This window comes from Haliotis cracherodii, unplaced genomic scaffold (assembly GCF_022045235.1).
Source record: "Haliotis cracherodii isolate W230 unplaced genomic scaffold, xgHalCrac1.p SCAF_23, whole genome shotgun sequence".
Taxonomy (NCBI): Eukaryota; Metazoa; Mollusca; class Gastropoda; order Lepetellida; family Haliotidae; genus Haliotis; species Haliotis cracherodii.
In genome coordinates, this window is record NW_027266279.1 from 4418607 (window position 1) to 4437178 (window position 18572).

The 18572-nt window shown below is 41.4% G+C and overlaps 1 protein-coding gene across 1 annotated transcript in view; it reads left to right on the plus strand.

The window, feature by feature from the left end:
- The window catches only part of LOC139471697 (uncharacterized), a 47270-nt gene that overhangs the window by 25634 nt on the left and 3064 nt on the right, over nt 1-18572 (plus strand). Inside the window, exon 2 of the mRNA XM_071254159.1 lies at nt 13873-14062. Within this exon, the coding sequence (XP_071110260.1) occupies nt 13873-14062 (190 nt within the window). The remainder of the gene's footprint in view (nt 1-13872; nt 14063-18572) is intronic.

Here is an 18572-nt window from a genome sequence, read left to right on the forward strand (position 1 = left end):
GTGTAACTGAATGACGTCATACTTCGGTCACCTAAGTTGCCCATACCCACTGAGCCTCTGAGGTGCGGTACTCTGGTGAGCAGCCTCCAAGTGACGTCATCGTTAAGCTAATTAGTTTGATTTTTTTATTCAGTCATGAATAAAAGCAATTTAATGAATATACTTAACGATGCATTTACAGTGTGTGTATAATCTCATATGCTTCAGGGAAATTTAACTTTCTATTGTTGATATAAATACTTTGGAATCAATAATACAAGTTTCATGATGATTTTGCATCTCTGTTTCCTGTTCTTCGCGGGGGCACGGGTGGCCCAGTCGTCTAAGGCGCCGCGATTCGCTGTGCAGAGTTGCGTCCCTTGGGCACGCCAGAAACCTCTGATTGTGGGTTCGAATCCCGGTTCGCCCCGATTATGTTTCTAGGTTTGTCAGCACCATACCCGTGCTCGTGGGTTTCACCGAAGTGGTAAACGTCTGAGACCTGCATCACTTGGGGCTTTCCTCCCACATTAAGCTGACACGTCGTGATATAACTGGAATACTGTTAAAAGCGGCGTTAAACCCAACTCACTCACTCACTCATGTTCTTCGCGTTGTTTTGAATATTCTTGTCATTCTACATGCATTGAATAGATAATGTACAATGGCAGCATGTAATAGATAAAAGCGACAAAACCCTTTCCATAATCGTTAGAAATCTCTGCTAAAAGCGGGATCGATAGTACGATTGCGACAATATCATGAGCATGTGTTTAGGAATCACTTGTCAAGTGAATTTTGTTTATGAATCACTTGTCACGTGTCACTTGAATCATTTGTCAAGCAATGAAACACGTGTTAACCTCTCCTTTCTGTGTGTAATAGCAATATACATGGCTCGTGTGTTTCTCCTTGTCCTGGCAGCCATTTTGTTTTACATATGAGGTTGTATATTTATCAGTAGAGCTTCATAGCTCATCTTTTGATTTAATATAGTAAACTTTGTCGGTGATTGTTTAGGTTAGGACATTGTGTAAAAGTATCATTATTACAAAATTTAAATGTTATTTGTTCTCTTGGCTTGTTAGGACATCTGTGGATTTAGAAGGAAGACGATGATTAAAAGTTCGTATTATGTTAGTTTGTTGTTTAATTTTACGCCCATTCGGTAATATTCCAGCTATAACGCCGCGGTCTGTAAATAATCGAGTCTGGACAAGACTCATAAGCATCAGTCCATGCAATTGGGATACGATGAAATGCAGTCAACCTGGTCAGCTTGACTGACCACTCGATACCGTTAGTCGCCTCTTCCGACAAGCAATGTTTGGTGGGGACCCATGGGTTGTTTTTGAATCTATCCCTTGTGAGCCATGTACGCAAAGTTCGGGGTAAACAGAGTAACCGTGCTTCCATCACAGGCACGTGGTTATACATGGTGTAATCTGAACATCTGGATCATATTCCTTAATATCTGCATGCATGATACGACGGCCGATATTATGTCACGTGATCAATATCAGGTGGGCGGTGCCGGTCAGTTAGACTGTTTATGCTTGGTAATCATCGATTTCCCTTTGTTTGGGATAATTGATTGATCGACTGATTGCTGTTGTCTGACCGCAATATTTATCTCGCCGACATTGCCAATTGTCTGGTATTGATACCTCTTCCTGTGGAGAGCTGCCACTCAACCGTGTCCTTCAACTGGTTGGCTGTTTAAATAATTATTAATCTGCTCACTCGACTGATTGATATGGTTAATTGGCCAACATTAACAGGATACCTGCAACCATTGGGGCTTCACAAGTGTGAATTGAGTGTACCTTTTGTATATATTTAATCAGTTTTTGAATACAATACGTTCCTCTGTTAAAGAGAAGAATATGGTGTGTATATTGCAGTCAAACTAGAGGTGTCCTAGTGGCTAAAGCGTTCGCATGTTACGCCGAAGACCCGGGTTCGATTCCCAAAATTGGTACAATGTGTGAAGCTCATTTCTGGTTGCCCCCCCCACCCCGGCCGTGGTATTACTGGGAAGTCGCTAAAAGCGGCGTAACCCTCAAGTCGTGGTTACATTCCCTTATATTGCTGACCTCATTATTGCTGTTTCCCTATTATTGTTGTACTTGTACAATAGGTTCCCGTGTTTGTCTGCTATAAAAAATGACATGATGTAGTTCAATCCTACGGTGAATTACACCATAATTAGCTGAGATAATGTTTCAATTTCTTTGACACAACATTTAAACCCAGTCTGGAACTTGACATCAAGGTGTAGAAATACGTCTCTCCTTAAAGGCTGACTAGGCTCGGGTAAACTGACAATCCTAGCAAGCTGGATTCAAGTCGTTCAAACACATAACTTATTTTGAAGAAGCATTAACACACGCACGCACGCACGCACGCACGCACACACACACACACACACACACACACACACTGAAAATAAGTAATCAGGGTTTTACGGGGAGAAAAAATATGTCTGTTTGAATCTTTGCATTGATCGATATAATCGTTTACTGAATGTTCAGGGAGTCAGTGGGTGACTTCACTTACTCTTACATCTGTAACACTCTTCTGGGTGTGTGCATTGATAAAGTTCTTTGAAAGCAAGTGAAATGAGCCACAGGTCTCCAGTCTGGCGGGGGCACGGGTGGCCCAGTCGTCTAAGGCGCCGCGATTCGCTGTGAAGCGTTGCGTCCCCTGGACACGCCAGAAACCTATGATTGTGGGTTCGAATCCCGGTTCACCCGAATTATGTTTCTAGGTTTGTCAGCACCATACCCGTGCTCGTAGGTTTCACCAAAGTGGTAAACGTCTGAGACCTGCATCACTTTGGGCTTTCCTCCCACATTAAGCTGACACGCCGTGATATGACTGTAATACTGTTAAAAGCGGCGTTAAACCAAACTCACTCACTCACACTCCAGTCTTGGCATCCGCGTATTCATGACTGTCACTCAGGGTCCCCAAGCAACAGACTGTCGAGCAAAGTCCCTTCCAAAAAAACAGATGACAATTGTTATGATGATATAGCATTATTGTTTTAATATATTAATTCTGTTATATCTTCTTCTTCTTCTTCTTCTTCTGATGATGATGATGATGATGATGATGATGATGATTATTCATAGATATTGATTGCTTAGTTAAGCACCCCGCGAGAATAAACCCGTTTGCATTGATTTCCTGATGTGCAGAATAACAGAAAATGGCGACGATGGCAGTTGAAAGTGATATTAGTTTGTCATAAATCGATCTGTTGTAGAACATAACCACTCAGGGCAAGGATGTTGTATTCAGTTAGGATATTGATCTCCCATGTCAATCAGCCGTGTCTGCGGGAATTATGCAACCCGCTGAGACAGTGAGCGTCACCTGGCGCAGCTGAAATATGCTAGTGAGTGAGGTAATGCTTTACGTCACATCGGCAATATTTCAGCCATATCGTGACGAGCTGAAATATGCTAAGCTTCATTGACAGAATGACCTCCTCTCCCCTCTCACCATGTCCATCTAATTATAGCCACCGCTCTCATAGACACAAACACAACGCGCGCGCGCACGCACGCACGCACGCACGCACGCACACACACACACACACACACATACACACTCATTTTGATAATTGTCCCAGAAAATGCTTGTAAAAAAAGAATTATTCTTCAGATTGTTGATAAAAAAATGTTGATTATCCGCCACAAAATTACATAGTTTCAATTTGTTTATTGTAAAAAAATATATTTCGGCTGGTAGTTTTATATCTGGTTTTACAGACATATCTAGTCTCAATACAAATTTAGATTTAAAGGTTCAAAATTTCAAAAAGTTTAAATTCAAATTTATATTTAGCCTCGAAACATCTGTTAAGTCGAGTTTTTATTTTTCACCCGTCGTTTTCGCTTTTCCATAACCTGCACTAGTTTGACAGAAACACCTCAGAATTCATAAAATACACTCTTTAAAAAATGAAACGCACAGGTAGTATGTAGTTCATTGAACCTGACTACACAAAAATCCGGTCATAAATTGGATATATGTTATTGGAAAATGTTGGTGGCCTGATACACGACAAACGGTGCGTCAAAACGCAGTCATTGTCGATTTGCAATATCTTGTTAAAAAATGTCATTGAGGAAAACAATAAAGCAAAATGCACGTGCAAGTTATGGCATTCGTAACTCGTGGTAGTGGCTATAAAAAAGCAAGCATAAGCCCATACTTTGTCATTCAATTGTCAACATTTTTCAAGTTCGAAAATGCCGAGACTCAGCGCTGCCGATCGGAACATCTCCATGAGACGTATCTAAAGAGGTGAATCGCAGTCTTCTGTTGCTCGCCACTTCCACGTCCACCACAGCACCATTTGTCGCCTTTGTGACCGATACACACAGTTCAATTCCACTGCAGACCGTCCGAGAACCGGCCGACCAAGAGTTACCACCCCTGCTCAGGATCGCTACATTCGACTGTTCCACCTTCGTTGTGGCAATGCCACAGCTACGGAGACTGCAGGACGCCTCCCTGGTTTGAGGAGGATATCGGACCAGACTGTCAGGAACCATCTTCGCGAGGCTGGAATCCGACCCAGAAGACCAATTATCGTCCCTGTTTTGCAACAGATCCATCGGCAGCGACGCTTGCGGTGGTGCCATACCTTACAGCTTTGGAATTTGGAAAACTGGAGACGAGTTTGGATGAGCGATGAATCACGATTTCTTCTCCACTGGCTAGATGGAAGACAACGTGTTTATCGTCGTCGAAATGAGCGTTTTGCCCGAAATTGTGTACGTGAATTCGACAATTTCGGTGGCGGTAGTGTCATGGTGTGGGTGGCCATATCCTACAATACCATATGACAGCGAATCGCTACATGAACCAAATTCTTCAACATCACCTGAGGTTGAATAAGATGTTCGCTTACTCATCCGATGTATCACCAACATATTTCAGATGTTGACAAATGCCTTGGGAGTCCTGATTCGAATATCGATATGTTTTTGAAACCATTAAAGTACTCACGGAAATGAAAAAAAACTGTTTTTTCGACCTCAGATCTTAAATAAATGCAGTTAATATACAAAATATATATATATTCAAACAATTAAATTAGTACTAATTGGGCCGTGGCACAAATACAGCGTATCAAATGTTTTTATGCCTTTTTTTCACGTAAAAGTGTGTAAAAATGTGAATAAAACAGACTATTGTGAAACAGGGCATAACCAGGTGTAAGTAGATCAAGGTGACCTATGACACCTTGACGACAGGTGAGAACAGGTGCATAATGCTTATAGTCTGTTTCTGCTATGTCAATTTGGACTTAGTTTTATAGTTTTATTTTTGAATGTTGAAAGTGCCGACAAATTACCTCCTGTAAAGTACATTTTGTATTGTTCACTGAGATCAAACTAGCAAATCCAGACTAGCACTTTTCGAGTTGTTTTGTTATTTCGTATTTACAGCTACGTAACACTTTGTGTCGATTTTTAAATTGAGAAAAACAGTTTTTTTTCATTTCCGTGAGTACTTTAGTTCTGATCTCCACTGTGATATTGCCAGATTCACTCCCTTCCATATCCTACTTCTCCTTACCTTCACACTCACTTGCCCATCCATGGTTCAATTCCGCACTTGGGCAAAATGTGTGAAGCCTATTTCTGATGTTCCACACAATGATATTGCTGGACACGGCGTAAAACCATACTCACTCAAACACACATTCACAAAACTTTTCACTCGCCCATTCACTCACTTATTCATTCAAATATAAACACTTCCATCCACTTGACCAGCTACATACTCACTCACTTGTAAGATTGCGGTGGGGTAGCCTTGTGGTTTAAGGCGTTCGCTCCTCACGCCGAAGGCCTAAGTTCGAAGCCACATATGGGAACCATGTGTGCCCATTTCCGGTATCCTTCGTCTTTATATGGCTGGGAGATTACTAAATAACTAGAAAGAGGAGACTAACAGGATAGGGTGATCAGCCTCGATGAAAATTGCATGGATCGATGCTCATGATGTCAATCACTGGATTGTCTGAGACTCGATAAATTTCATACCGATGTCATTTTGCTAAATATGGCTTAGTATGGCGTTAAACAGCCAACTCACTCTCATCGGTTTATCCGCCCAACTACCCACGCACTGCCATCAATACAACCTTACACGCACGCACGTGAACACGTGCACACACACACACACACACACACACACACACACACACACACACACACACACACACACACACACACACACACACACACATATATATATATATATATATATATATATATATATATATATATATATATATATATATACGCATGCATGGACATACACGCAAACCCGCATGCACAAACTGTTGTTCCCTCATAAACACATCGCTAAGAGGCAATCGATCAGGATTAGATTCATTTCCTTTTCTGTAATGCATGTTTTTTTATAAACTGACGCGTGATATAAACTTGTAACACGACTAGGGAACATGAAATCACTTTTTGTCATTAATTCCGCTGATTATCGAGACTCCCGTTTACGGTAGATGGCGCCACCCGTAGTGTCGTGCTGTGTTGTCGTTGCCTAATGTTACTGTTGCTGACGTTAACAACTTTGAAGTCGGAACATTCTCAACGTATCGTTCACATTTATTGCACATTAACAACGCTCATCGATCTTAGTTAGCTCGACAATATGTTCACCTGATTGCCTATGTCATTGTTGGCGAGAGTGATACCACCTACACAGATTCAGGAAAATTTCTTAAAATAAATTTTATATCCGTGAAGCTGAACTTAATCTGATAACGTTTACGAAGGATATGCAATGGACACGTATGCTGTTTGTGTTCGCTTACATGTAAAAACCTGATGACAAATTGTTTTTCCATATACTTTTTTCTGGAACAAATTAGTGTCGGTTGATTGGCACCATAAACATGATAATGAACTCTCGCAGTCTTTTCCTAATTTGCTCGATATGTTTATCTTTCTAACTTCTGAATACAAGGATATGAAAGAAGGTAGATATTTTGAGACCAGCCCTCGTCATGGATCGATGTTCAATTTACTTCACACGAAATCTCTGGACTGCTATAGTCACTGGTAAAGTGTCCTTGATGTAGACATATTTACGTTGATTATCATGCCGCTGACTGGGAATTGACTGGTACGATCGACCCGTGTGACGGGGTAATTGACATTTGACGTGTGTAAATAAAATACTACTTCCCTATTTCTTCATGAAGGTGACCTGCATTGCCAAGGTCGTTGGTAAAGGTGAAGGCAATTCGATGAAGTAAAGTAACACTGTTCTGTATCCAAAGTGATCTCATCTTACTTATGTTGAGATATTTTCGCGAAGTGATCTGTCGGTGTGATTCATACACAACATGGCGACATTAGTGGGTGGAGACCTTAACATAATTCAGACATTAACGTATGGCTATCTCGACAGAATTCAGACATGAGACGTTGCGGACCTTGGCGGAAATTGGATGTTAGTGAGCAGAGATCTTAACACAATTTTACAATAGGGGTTGGGTATCCAGACATTGGACATAAGAGGTTGGTAGTCTCGTCAGAAATTGGACATTGGAGATCGGGGATCGGGTAGAGTGGGGAACTCCATAGACATTGGACATGGTTGGGTGGGATCTCCACAGACATTGGACATGAGTGATAGACATTGGATATAGCCGATCAGTGTGTGCCCTCTTCATGGAAAATTAAACCATAGACATATGCGCGATAGACAAATGCATGTCCACGGGCCTAGCAACGATGTGTGCTGTCTCCGGGCTTTGGGAAGCCAAGTTCAAGGATATTTGTGTTTGTTTATCTGTTTTTTAACGCCGCAATATTTCTGCTATATGACGGCGGCCTGTAAATAATGAGTCTAGGCCAGATAATCCAATGATTGATATCATGTAAAACGATCCACGCCGTCGGATTACATTAACACACCATTAAGTGGACTCTTGACGCATCCCGGATTGATGGGAACCTTTCGTAACCCACATTCCGTGAGTGAGTGAAATGAGTTTAACGTCAAGATTATGGTGACGTGTCCAGATAATGCCACTTTAACAGTGCTAGCCCATTGAGATAACCATGCCGCAGTTCAACATGGATATGCCACTCAGACACAGTATACTGACTCCAAGCCGACCAGTCCTTGTTTTATCCCCTTAATGCCGAGCGCGAGGCAGGGTAACAACAAGTGCCTCACGCCTTTTGGATCTATTCCGCTCTCTGGGCAGACGCTCTATCCACGACATCACGGATGCACGAATACCCCCGTGGCTGCTGGAGACAGAGGGGACGTTAAGAAAACAAGTGACATAACAGTGTCATGCTGAAGAGAAGAGATTAAAATGTCCCAGTCTTGCGTGTAAATTGTCTGAACAAACTTGAAGCAACAATTTCACGACTTGTATCTAACGATTAGCCTTTCATCAAACCTGATTCCATCTGTTACATGGAAATTGCGTGGTTTTTGTGTTTATTCTGAATTCAGAAAGAAATCACGAACATGTGTCTGAGACACATAAATAGAATTACATGATTTAAAGTTAATTTCAATAGGCTCACAGCGATTTGTATTTAAATCCGTCTATTCACGTGTTCAATCTCGGCGTTGATTATCAAAGCATTGCTCGTTAGAAAAATATGTATATTCATGGAGCACTCAATCGATGTTTCCCCAGCACGAAAACCTGCATGAAACGATTCCAGAAAGATTAACTGCAACGCGAAGCAGATGTCCGCGTCGAGCACACAAAAGACCAATTGAATAATTACTGTAACGTAAGGTAAGGCCAACAGGTGTAATTCACGCGTTCATCTGCCATGACTGGACCACTGTTAGTGGATAAGTGATCTGAATGAGTGTGTTCTCAAACACGGCAAACACATTAATAAGATAACTGAGTCAGGAATAAAAGCGTAATGAGTGATGGATTTCATTATCATTTTGACCAATATAGATAATGTTTGTGTAACTTTGCTATCATTAAAGTTATTGTATGTGTCCGCGCCATGATGGGCCGTGTTCCATGAGTACCGTTTTCTCGAGGGAGTGTACTTCTGTCCGCGGCTTCAATAGGCAATAAATAGCGAAGAGTATCTTTCAGTTACCATGAGGTTATAGTGAGTGAGTGAGTGAGTGAGTTTGGTTTTACGCCGCTTTTAGCAATATTCCAGCAATATCACGGCGGGGGGACACCAGAAATGGGCTTCACACATTGTACCCATGTCGGGAATCGAACCCGGGTCTTCGGCGTGACGAGCGAACGCTTTAACCACTAGGCTACCCGACCGCCCCCACCATGAGGTTATAAAGGGTGGGGTGACTGGTAACTTCTTGTGACTTTCAATGAGCATCACAGAAAAGTTAAGCGACTAATATTAAAACACGTTACACTCTGATAATCCGAGAGAGGGGGAGGGATGTGGGATGAGATGGATGGGTGGAATTGCCGAGGGTATAAATGCACAGTTTCATGAGAGAAATAATCAGGCCTCAAATGATACTGACATATTGGTGGTCTTGTGCTATTTTCTTTTTGAACTTTACAGACATATTAATGGTCTAGTACTAATCTGTTAAGGCACTTGACAGACACATTGGTGGTCTTGTGCTAATCCATTTAGGCACCGGACAGACACATTGGTGGTCTTGTGCTAATCCATTCAGGAACTGAACAGACACATTGGTGGTCTTGTGCTAATCCATTTAGGCACTGGACAGAAAAATTGGTGGTCTTGTGTTAATCCATTTAGGCACTGGACAGAAAAATTGGTGGTCTTGTGTTTATCCATTTAGGCACTGGACAGAAAAATTGGTGGTCTTGTGTTAATCAATTTAGGCACTGGACAGACACATTGGTGGTCTTGTGCTAATCCATTTAGGCTCTGGACAGACACATTGGTGGTCTTGTGCTAATCTATTTAGGGTCTGGACAGACACGTTGGTGGTCCCGTGCTATGCTATTCCGACATAATACATCCATACTGACAAATATTTTCAAAGTAAAATTTAGGCTCGGGAAACTGTTATTTCATTCTGCTAAGAGAATTTTATCTCCACTATGTATCTCATGTAGCTGTGCTCTTGTTGCAAATAAAGATAACACGACTTGCTTTTATATAAATCTATATTGGTTTTATTTTCATAAAATGCATATATTCCACAATCATGGTGCAGGACGAGATCACCATGTGCCCAACATGTTTTGTGATATTACGCTACGTGTTTGTGATATCACAATGTGTCACGTGTCACGTGCTTTTGTGTTATCATGTGCCCGCCTGTGCACGTGCTTTGTTATCTGGATGTGCCCATAGAATCAACGTGCCTTGTTTTTTCACTACTTGCCTAAGGATGCCAGGCTGTATGTTATAACTATGTTGCGATGGATATAACGTGCTTTTGTGTCATCGATGATGCCTATATGCGTTGTCTGACCTTGATGTCAGAACTCAAACACTTTTGTCAAAACCGATCATTTCCTGCCTCAGCAACAAACAAACAACGTATCTGTGAACTCCTTCCACAGGTCTTCTACGTGTTGTACCATAACAACGCCGCAATGTTATGCAAATCCCAGCCGCCAGTCCCAGTTCAACGTAAGCCGTGATTTGTATGTGGTCAAACGTTCCTTGTATTTTCTTTGTGTCACATCTGTCCATATCTTCTCGCTATTATTGTTCGGTAATCCATGCAAAGAAAGTTAACCCCAGCATCAGTTCAATATCATGACCTGGCCTGTCAACTATGGGGGTAAAGCAACAGTGACGCAGTATTCAGATTCCTCATTAAGTCTACAAAATACAATTTAGCAAACAAACACCTTAATTTGAGGTCATCTTGACATCGTTACTGTCAGCTAATGTGTTATGGGCTTCGTCCGTCGGCTTGCACTGAAAATCTCTTCTCCAAACCTACCGAACATGGCATCCTCCTCCTCACACAATATGTTTTAAATGTCCGTATGTACAATGGTGTTGATAAGAAAACATACAACTTTATGGATAACAACTTCTAGTTTACAGCATGGAGAGACGTTTCGATGAAGATTCTTACACCGTTTTCAAGCTCCATGAAACTCACTTTAAGCTTGATAACGGTGTGAAAATATACATCGAAACATTGCAAAGTGCAATAAACCAGAAGTTGTTATCCGTGAGGTTGTATGTTTGCTTATTCACTCACGAGCTTCTAGAATGCCAATCAAATAGATACAATGAAGTTCATCGTGAAATTAAGCCTTCGCACCAGGCTCTTCTCGTCAGAAACATTTTGACATATTGCTTTCACATATTCAAGGGATGATCATGAGATCCCTCTTGTTGAGGGATTTGAATAAAAACTTGACACCCTCCGAAACTTCGGAGGCTACGCGGACAGTTACGACTCCACACACCAACAACATATCTTGTATTGGATGGTGTAACAGAAGTGGAGACGACGACCTTAACGGAATTAACCGAGTGGTCCCGATGAAGCCATTCCCTGCTTCGGGTGCTGCGCGAATACTTCCGGCTCCACATAATGAAAACATATCTAGTGTTGTGTAGCAGAATGGGAAGACGGTGACGGTAACGGAATCAGCCGAGTGGGCCCGATGATGCCATTCGGGGTTTCACGGACACTCCCGCTCAACATACAAACATCATATGTCCTGCTCATTGCAGTCGCAGAACCTTTAGACGATGACGGTATGAACACATTGAATTCCACCAATGACAGAGTAGCTTTATTATCGCTCAATGAAATGTCCTCAATGGCTGAAGGCGTGGGTGTTTTACAATACGAAGCATTGTGACAGAAACAGCAAGAGTTTAAGCTGAATGGTTGGTAGCTAATCGTCGACGCATTTTCAGATGTCCTTATTTTAAGATGATGGATGTTATAGGCTCATTGTCAAGAGATGAAGACTTAGCGACGATGAAGACTTCACAGTAATAAAGACCTGACAGTAAAGTGGGAATTGCTCCTGTTGCCGTGTATGTAGAATTACGCCTAGTCTCTGACAATAATTTCTTAGGATAAAAACAAGCAACAACATTTAAATTTAAAAGCTCCAGTGAGATGGGAGATTCAGAACCTGTGTAAAATATAGACTTGCTTCATTTAGGACAATAGCATAACAATAAGGGCTGGGCAGAAGGGAAACTAATATGGGTTATATTCTGTGAGATTGACTCCTGTAGGTCCCTCGACCAACACGCCACGTGCTACAATAGACCTAACTGAATCAACACTGGTACACAGCTGAGAGCAATGACTTAACGAAACAGTTTCGTATTTTCGTTGCCAGATGAACAAACGCCATGTTGACTTCACAGTGGACACAATATCCGGCGTGTTGACCAAGACTGTTGACAACTCAAGTCGGTCAACTGAGGCAACAGTGTCTATTGAGACGGGCCCCATCCTGCCTCCTTCCCCCCTCTCGCTTCGCTGGCCAGCGGCATTGCTTTAAGTCATCTGTATTTATTTACATGGTTTTGTCTCACCCTTTGAACCATTTCAACCAGATGCAGTCAAATTTCGCGTCAAATTGTTATTAACGTAAATGGCGCAAGAAATGATTCGTCTGCCGCCATGTTGGAAACAATTGAATTAATAGGTAAACAACAGAAGGGTGAAGTTTTCGGTGTTGGTGTCCAACAAACTGAATAATTCCCACAAAGAATGTCAATAATGTTAAGTCTTGTTTAGATTCTCCAGTGTCATTAATGGCTGTGCGTGGCAGTGAAACCAAGAATGAAAAGACATCGAAATTAGCACATGATCAGTGCATTGCGTTCAAATATTGTAATTGATACAAACGACAAATTCAGAAATGTATATGCATATGAAGGCATAAATATATATTGGAGGAAATGTCGAATATGCAAGATGAATTTCACTTTTAGCATTAATGAACCAGAAATGGGTTTCAGATATTGTAAAATACTGTATATGAAGAAGGGCGTTCAGTGTGATGAGGGAACGCTTGTACCATAAGGCTACCCAAACCGCCAACCTTCGATAAGAATACAGAACGAACCACGGTAACATTCCAGTGATGACACCCAGGGCCCGCGAAATGGGTGTGCATGTGCGGTCCTCCCGGTTGCACCCATCGTGTGTGAATGTCAAGGTCACTATGCAGTTGGCTCTAGAAAATAGTCAAGGCAAGAGTTGTCTAGAACTTATTGGTGACGTCATTTTCATCATATTGTCACCCCAACGCTAAACAGACAGACGGATTGATAACACAGGGATTTCTCTTGAGCTGTTCTGAGTCCGATATTTGGCCCCAAGGCTGCGCCAAATATATAAAGATAGCATATCTGCACACGCGTATTCCTAAACCGGCTCCACAGTTTGTAGGCGCAGCAAGCTTAACGATTTCAGCCGAGAGGCTGCGGATGAAATATGTTGTAAAGTTCTTACTGGTTATGACGGCCCCAAACACATCTGTGCCAGGCTACATGTCCACATGCGTAGAGTCCTTATTTACGAATGTAACTTTCTTGAAAAATGTCTGTCATGTTAGAAGATCTATATGCGGTATGATCTGCTGTTAAGCGGTTTTCAGAGAATTCATGCAATATCCCTACTCCATTGCAGGCCACAGTGTTATGTTGGTGTCGTAATACGCCGAGTGGGCCCATATATATAACACAGACATCATCTCTTCCGTTAAATCAAATATTCTTGGTCGTTGCATGTGTGTAGTTGTTTGGTTATGGATTTTGAACGTATCTTTACACACTTTTTAATTAAATAACATTCAATGACCTGTCCTTTGATTCATTACCTCGTTGTCATCAATGATATTTTTCTGAATGTAAGTTGTTGTTTTTTCTGAAGGGTATTTGTTTTTGTTCACAGCTAATTGAGTTCGGCCAGCTTGTGGAGAAACCAAACAGAGCTCTTGTCCAGATGGTAGTGCAGTGGTTGTTGCTGGTGCAGTCGCTCACGTTACCGCACGCATTCTGGCTCATCAGCAAACGCTACAGGCACGCGCTCATCTATACGTGGAAGGTCTACGTTCTCCGAGATTCTGCAGCGGAAGAAGAAGGTAATCCAGTAGTGATTCGGTCAATACTCACTCTTGAAAATTACGACTCGACTTTTACTGACCTTGCTGGGGATGACACAATGATGTGGTAGAGGTCATCTACAGGTCAAGGTCATTCCATCAAGTTGCGTCTTAACACAAAGAACATCCGATATTAATCAGTGTGCCGTGCACTTCCAGTTCAGAGAGAAAGAATAGGATGCAATGGCTAGATAATCTAAACCTTCCCGAAATTGTCCCCAGAAAGTATTTTTCCCTGTGAAAGTTTCAGGACAAAATTGTGGATATGTAATGGTTTGATTAAGCATATTTTGTTTCACATTCACAATGCGAATTATTGACTACGACCTGCTCAATACCAGCCATTTGAGCGTTTGGGTTTTCAATGGGATCTAGCGTTGTTAGCATTATTATACACATTTGTAGAGAAAATAATATAAATCGTTACCAATGACCAAGAGGGTATTTATTGCTAACTGACGGTGGCGTGTGTCTATAATTACTACGGGATTTCATCCGGCTTATATTGATTTAGCAAAGTCAACGAACTCGATGACCTGAGGTCTGTCCGTCAAATAAAATCGACAAGTGAGTGGACTTCAAAGCAGTCTCAAACACTCAGTAAAGATCAAGCACATGTGTAAGTGTGACAGTCTCGTCATGCCTCAAGTCCTAAACTCTTTAAAAGAAAATAACACAATGCTTCTACTTGCTGAAATCTTTAGGAACGTGTCACAGGCAATCCACCTCCTGAAATCTTTAGAAAAAAGCATCACGATTACCCAATAATACTCACCTTAGGATGTTCAGGGAGCGTATCAAGAGTATACGATGTTTTTATTCAATTCAGTTCGAAACTTTATTGTTGGGCGCGGGTGGCCCAGTCGCCTAAGGTCCCGCAATTCAATGCAGAGTTGCGTTCCTTGGACACGTCAGAAACCTATGATGTGGGTTCGAATCACGGTTCGCCCAGTTTACGTTTCTAGGTTTGTCAGCACCATACCCGTGCTCGTGGGTTTCACCAGAGTGGTAATGATCTAAGACTTGCATCAATTTCCTCCCACATTTAACTGACATGTCGTGGTATAACTAGAATACAATGGAATGACGACATAATTTGTATTTAATATTTTGAAAACATTTCATTAAATGAATTTTAATCCTATTGTTTGTAAACATTACAATTCGTAGATCAGTGAAGCTTTCGTAATCTTATACTGATAGAGAGTATATTAGTTAGCAGAGGAACTAATTTTCACTCTATACAAATCTATCAAGTTCTCTGTAGCTGACTAACAGATTCATAGATTAAGTAGTAAATAGTTTCCAAATATTCTGGATCATCGTTAATGTATACGGATCTGTAGGAGTATCATGTATTAGTGAATAGACTGGACGTTGCTTCTGTATGTGAACTTTGACCTGCCTGTGATAACCCCTGCAGCGCAAATGGTCAACTTCCGGCACACCTTGTGGCCGGAACCGACCAATCAGAGACGAGGAATATGGAGACCAAGTGAGTCGCCCGGTAAATTCAAATATTCAGACACGAAGTTGGTGTAGTTTCTCTTCACTTTAGTCTTCACTTTATTATTTTTCTTGGAGATAAAACACGAAACATTATCATCACAAGATTCCATTCGTATCCTTATTTTGTCTGTTAACGAGGAAACCAATATCCGACACATTACTTCTGTCACAGTTACGTCACGATTGTGTCTCAGTCTTCGTTCGACCTGGTCACTTCTACATGTTCAAGCACAGGACCATCGCACCTCAGAATGTCACTTCACTGCCAAATGTCTCTTGTCACTTGTTGTGTATCCCCGAGGGGATTCCTATACCACCTCCACTAAGAGGCGACTTAATGGAAGGGGTGGTGGGGTTCGATGACTTGGTGGATCGTTGCTCATAACATCAACAACTGGATTATCTGGTCCAAAATCGATTATTTACAGGCCGACGTCATTTAGCTTGAATATTGCTGAGCGCGGCGTTAAACAACAGACAAGGTCATGTAATGTTCCTAAAGATGTTGAATGAAAACCTCATCCGTGGTCGAGTGGAAAGAACGTCTCCCCGGGAAGCGGAAGGTCGGTGGTTCTATTCCCGGATGCGCCATACCAAAAGACGGTAGATGATACTTGTTGTTTCCCTGCCTGGCGCTCGGCATTAATGGGATAAAACAAGAACCAGTCGCTCGACGTCAGTTACCTATGTCTGAGCTGGGTATCCATGTTAAACTGCTGCATGGTATCTCAGTGGGCGAGCACTATGAAACAGGCATTAGTCCAGATTAATACAAACATCCTCTCTCTCTATGTTCAGACTCAACCCAATTTCACTTCTTCACCTCTTGTGACACCCATATATAATGACTTATATGTATCGATAAAAGGAGATAAATTTAGGAAAGAAACAGTGAATTGTTGAAAGATATCGTTGACTGAATCTGATTCGCTTTCAACGATGTAATATAACCGCTACTGATGTGAAACTGAAGATCACAGAACGTAATTTGATAAATCTCTTTCGCTGTTATTCCTGTATCAAACTGATGAATCCAGCACACAAACTGCAGCTTCTTTGAGTTGATGTACATAATAGTGTGTGGTATATATACAATATATGTACGCAGTTTGAAGTCTTCAGTTTAGTTTGATGTACGGACTTTAGTTTGATGTAAGTTTAGTATAATTACTTTATAAGCATGATATACAGACATTACAGTCGTAGCTCTTGTGGGTTCCTCTCCAAGGGTCCCTCTAATCATGATTCGGGGGCTGGCAGCACCAAAGCCCTTTTCGTGAATTTGACAAAAGTGAGGTGACGTCAAATGTGGGTTAATCCGCAGGATGCCGCGTTGTTTTTCTGGCGCACATTTTCATAAGATCTTAAAAGTGAACATTGTGCGAGGACCTACATTCGATTTCAAACGATACTGTAAATAACGCCGTGAATGGTGATTTAGTAATGTTTTACGATGTGCCTTATTTTGGAGAGGTAATTTTCAATAATTTTGCTTTGCCTAAAAAGACAGTAGATAATGTCACAGAAAAGGAAATTGTCAAAACTGTGACATACATGTCCCTCTGGCATCCAGGGGGTTAACTTCGCGTTCAAGTTTACTTCGTATATATATTGTGTGCGTGCGTGTGTGCGTGCGTTCTTGCGTATGTGTGTTCGTGCGTTCTTGCGTTTGTGTGTCCGTGCGTTCGAACATGCCGCAGTTCAACATGGATACCCAACTCACACACGGAATACTGAATCTGACTGGAGTACTGATTCCGGTATGATGTTGTCCCCAGAAACCTTTGCTGGTCTTAAGAGGCGACCAAATGGCCAGACGCTGAGACTTGGTTCAATGCCTGTCAACGTACCCCGACGGCGTGGATCGTTTCTCATAATATCAACCACTGGGTTGTCTGATCCAGACACAGTTAATTACAGGTCGCCTTCATTTAGCTGGAACAGACGCTGAGTGCGGCGTTAAGCTTATGAAAGCGATGAAAAAAGTATTTGGGTAAATGTGCGGTCGCTGGACACATAACCAGGCCTTCAGGTAATTGTTTTCTTAAGTCACGTGCACATTTGCATGTGCCACGTGCATGTGTCCCAGGTGCGTCTGCTTGCGTGTGTGGATGCCATCTTGTTAACTGTTCGAATTTCTCAACAATAACCACAAAATACATGCCATATTAATTTCGTTTGAAACATGTTCATTGTATGGAGAAGTAAGACAAGTTCTATGGATGAACAACTTCTTTATTACAATTAGTGCGACGTTTCGGTGTAGATCCTAACACCTTTATCAAGCAAGTGATGCTAAAGTGATGGGTCTACACCGAAACGTCGCACTAATTGTAATAAAGAAGTTGTTCATCCATAGAACTTGTCTTACTTCATCACACCAACTTCTAAATGCCACTTAAAGAAGTTCATTGTATGGAATCGAAAGTTTAGTGTTTATGTAATGAAACAGACTGATGCATTATTGGATGCCGTGTTTTAGGCGAGTGTCCTCAGGGCGGCCATCTTGTTCATATCATGTGTTGCAAGAACCTTCTCTGCTTGTGTCGTCTATCACTGATCTTTCATCAAAATACTAAAATGTGTACTTTAGTAATAATTGATTTTATCTTAAATTGTTTAATTACATATAATTTATTATTTGTTCTTGGTCTCTCAAGGATATTTCTGAAACAGTTAAGTTCAAATGCACCTCTGGCACAGAGCTTTTTATTACACAGGATGGTTCTATGTTACTCATTGAAATATTACCTCTGTTGTTTATATAACGTTCTGTATAATATGTAATATGCATCTGTCTCTATTACTCACATCTCGTATATGTTTGTCTATTTCTACATTTTAACACGAATGTAACAAGATGTATTCGACAAAATATCACACTATTTTTTTCCGTTAAGATCTGTGTTTGATTGGGTTGTCAGTTAATCTCTTAAGTTCTCTGATGTTCATACTTCATATTCTCAAATATAAGAACGTA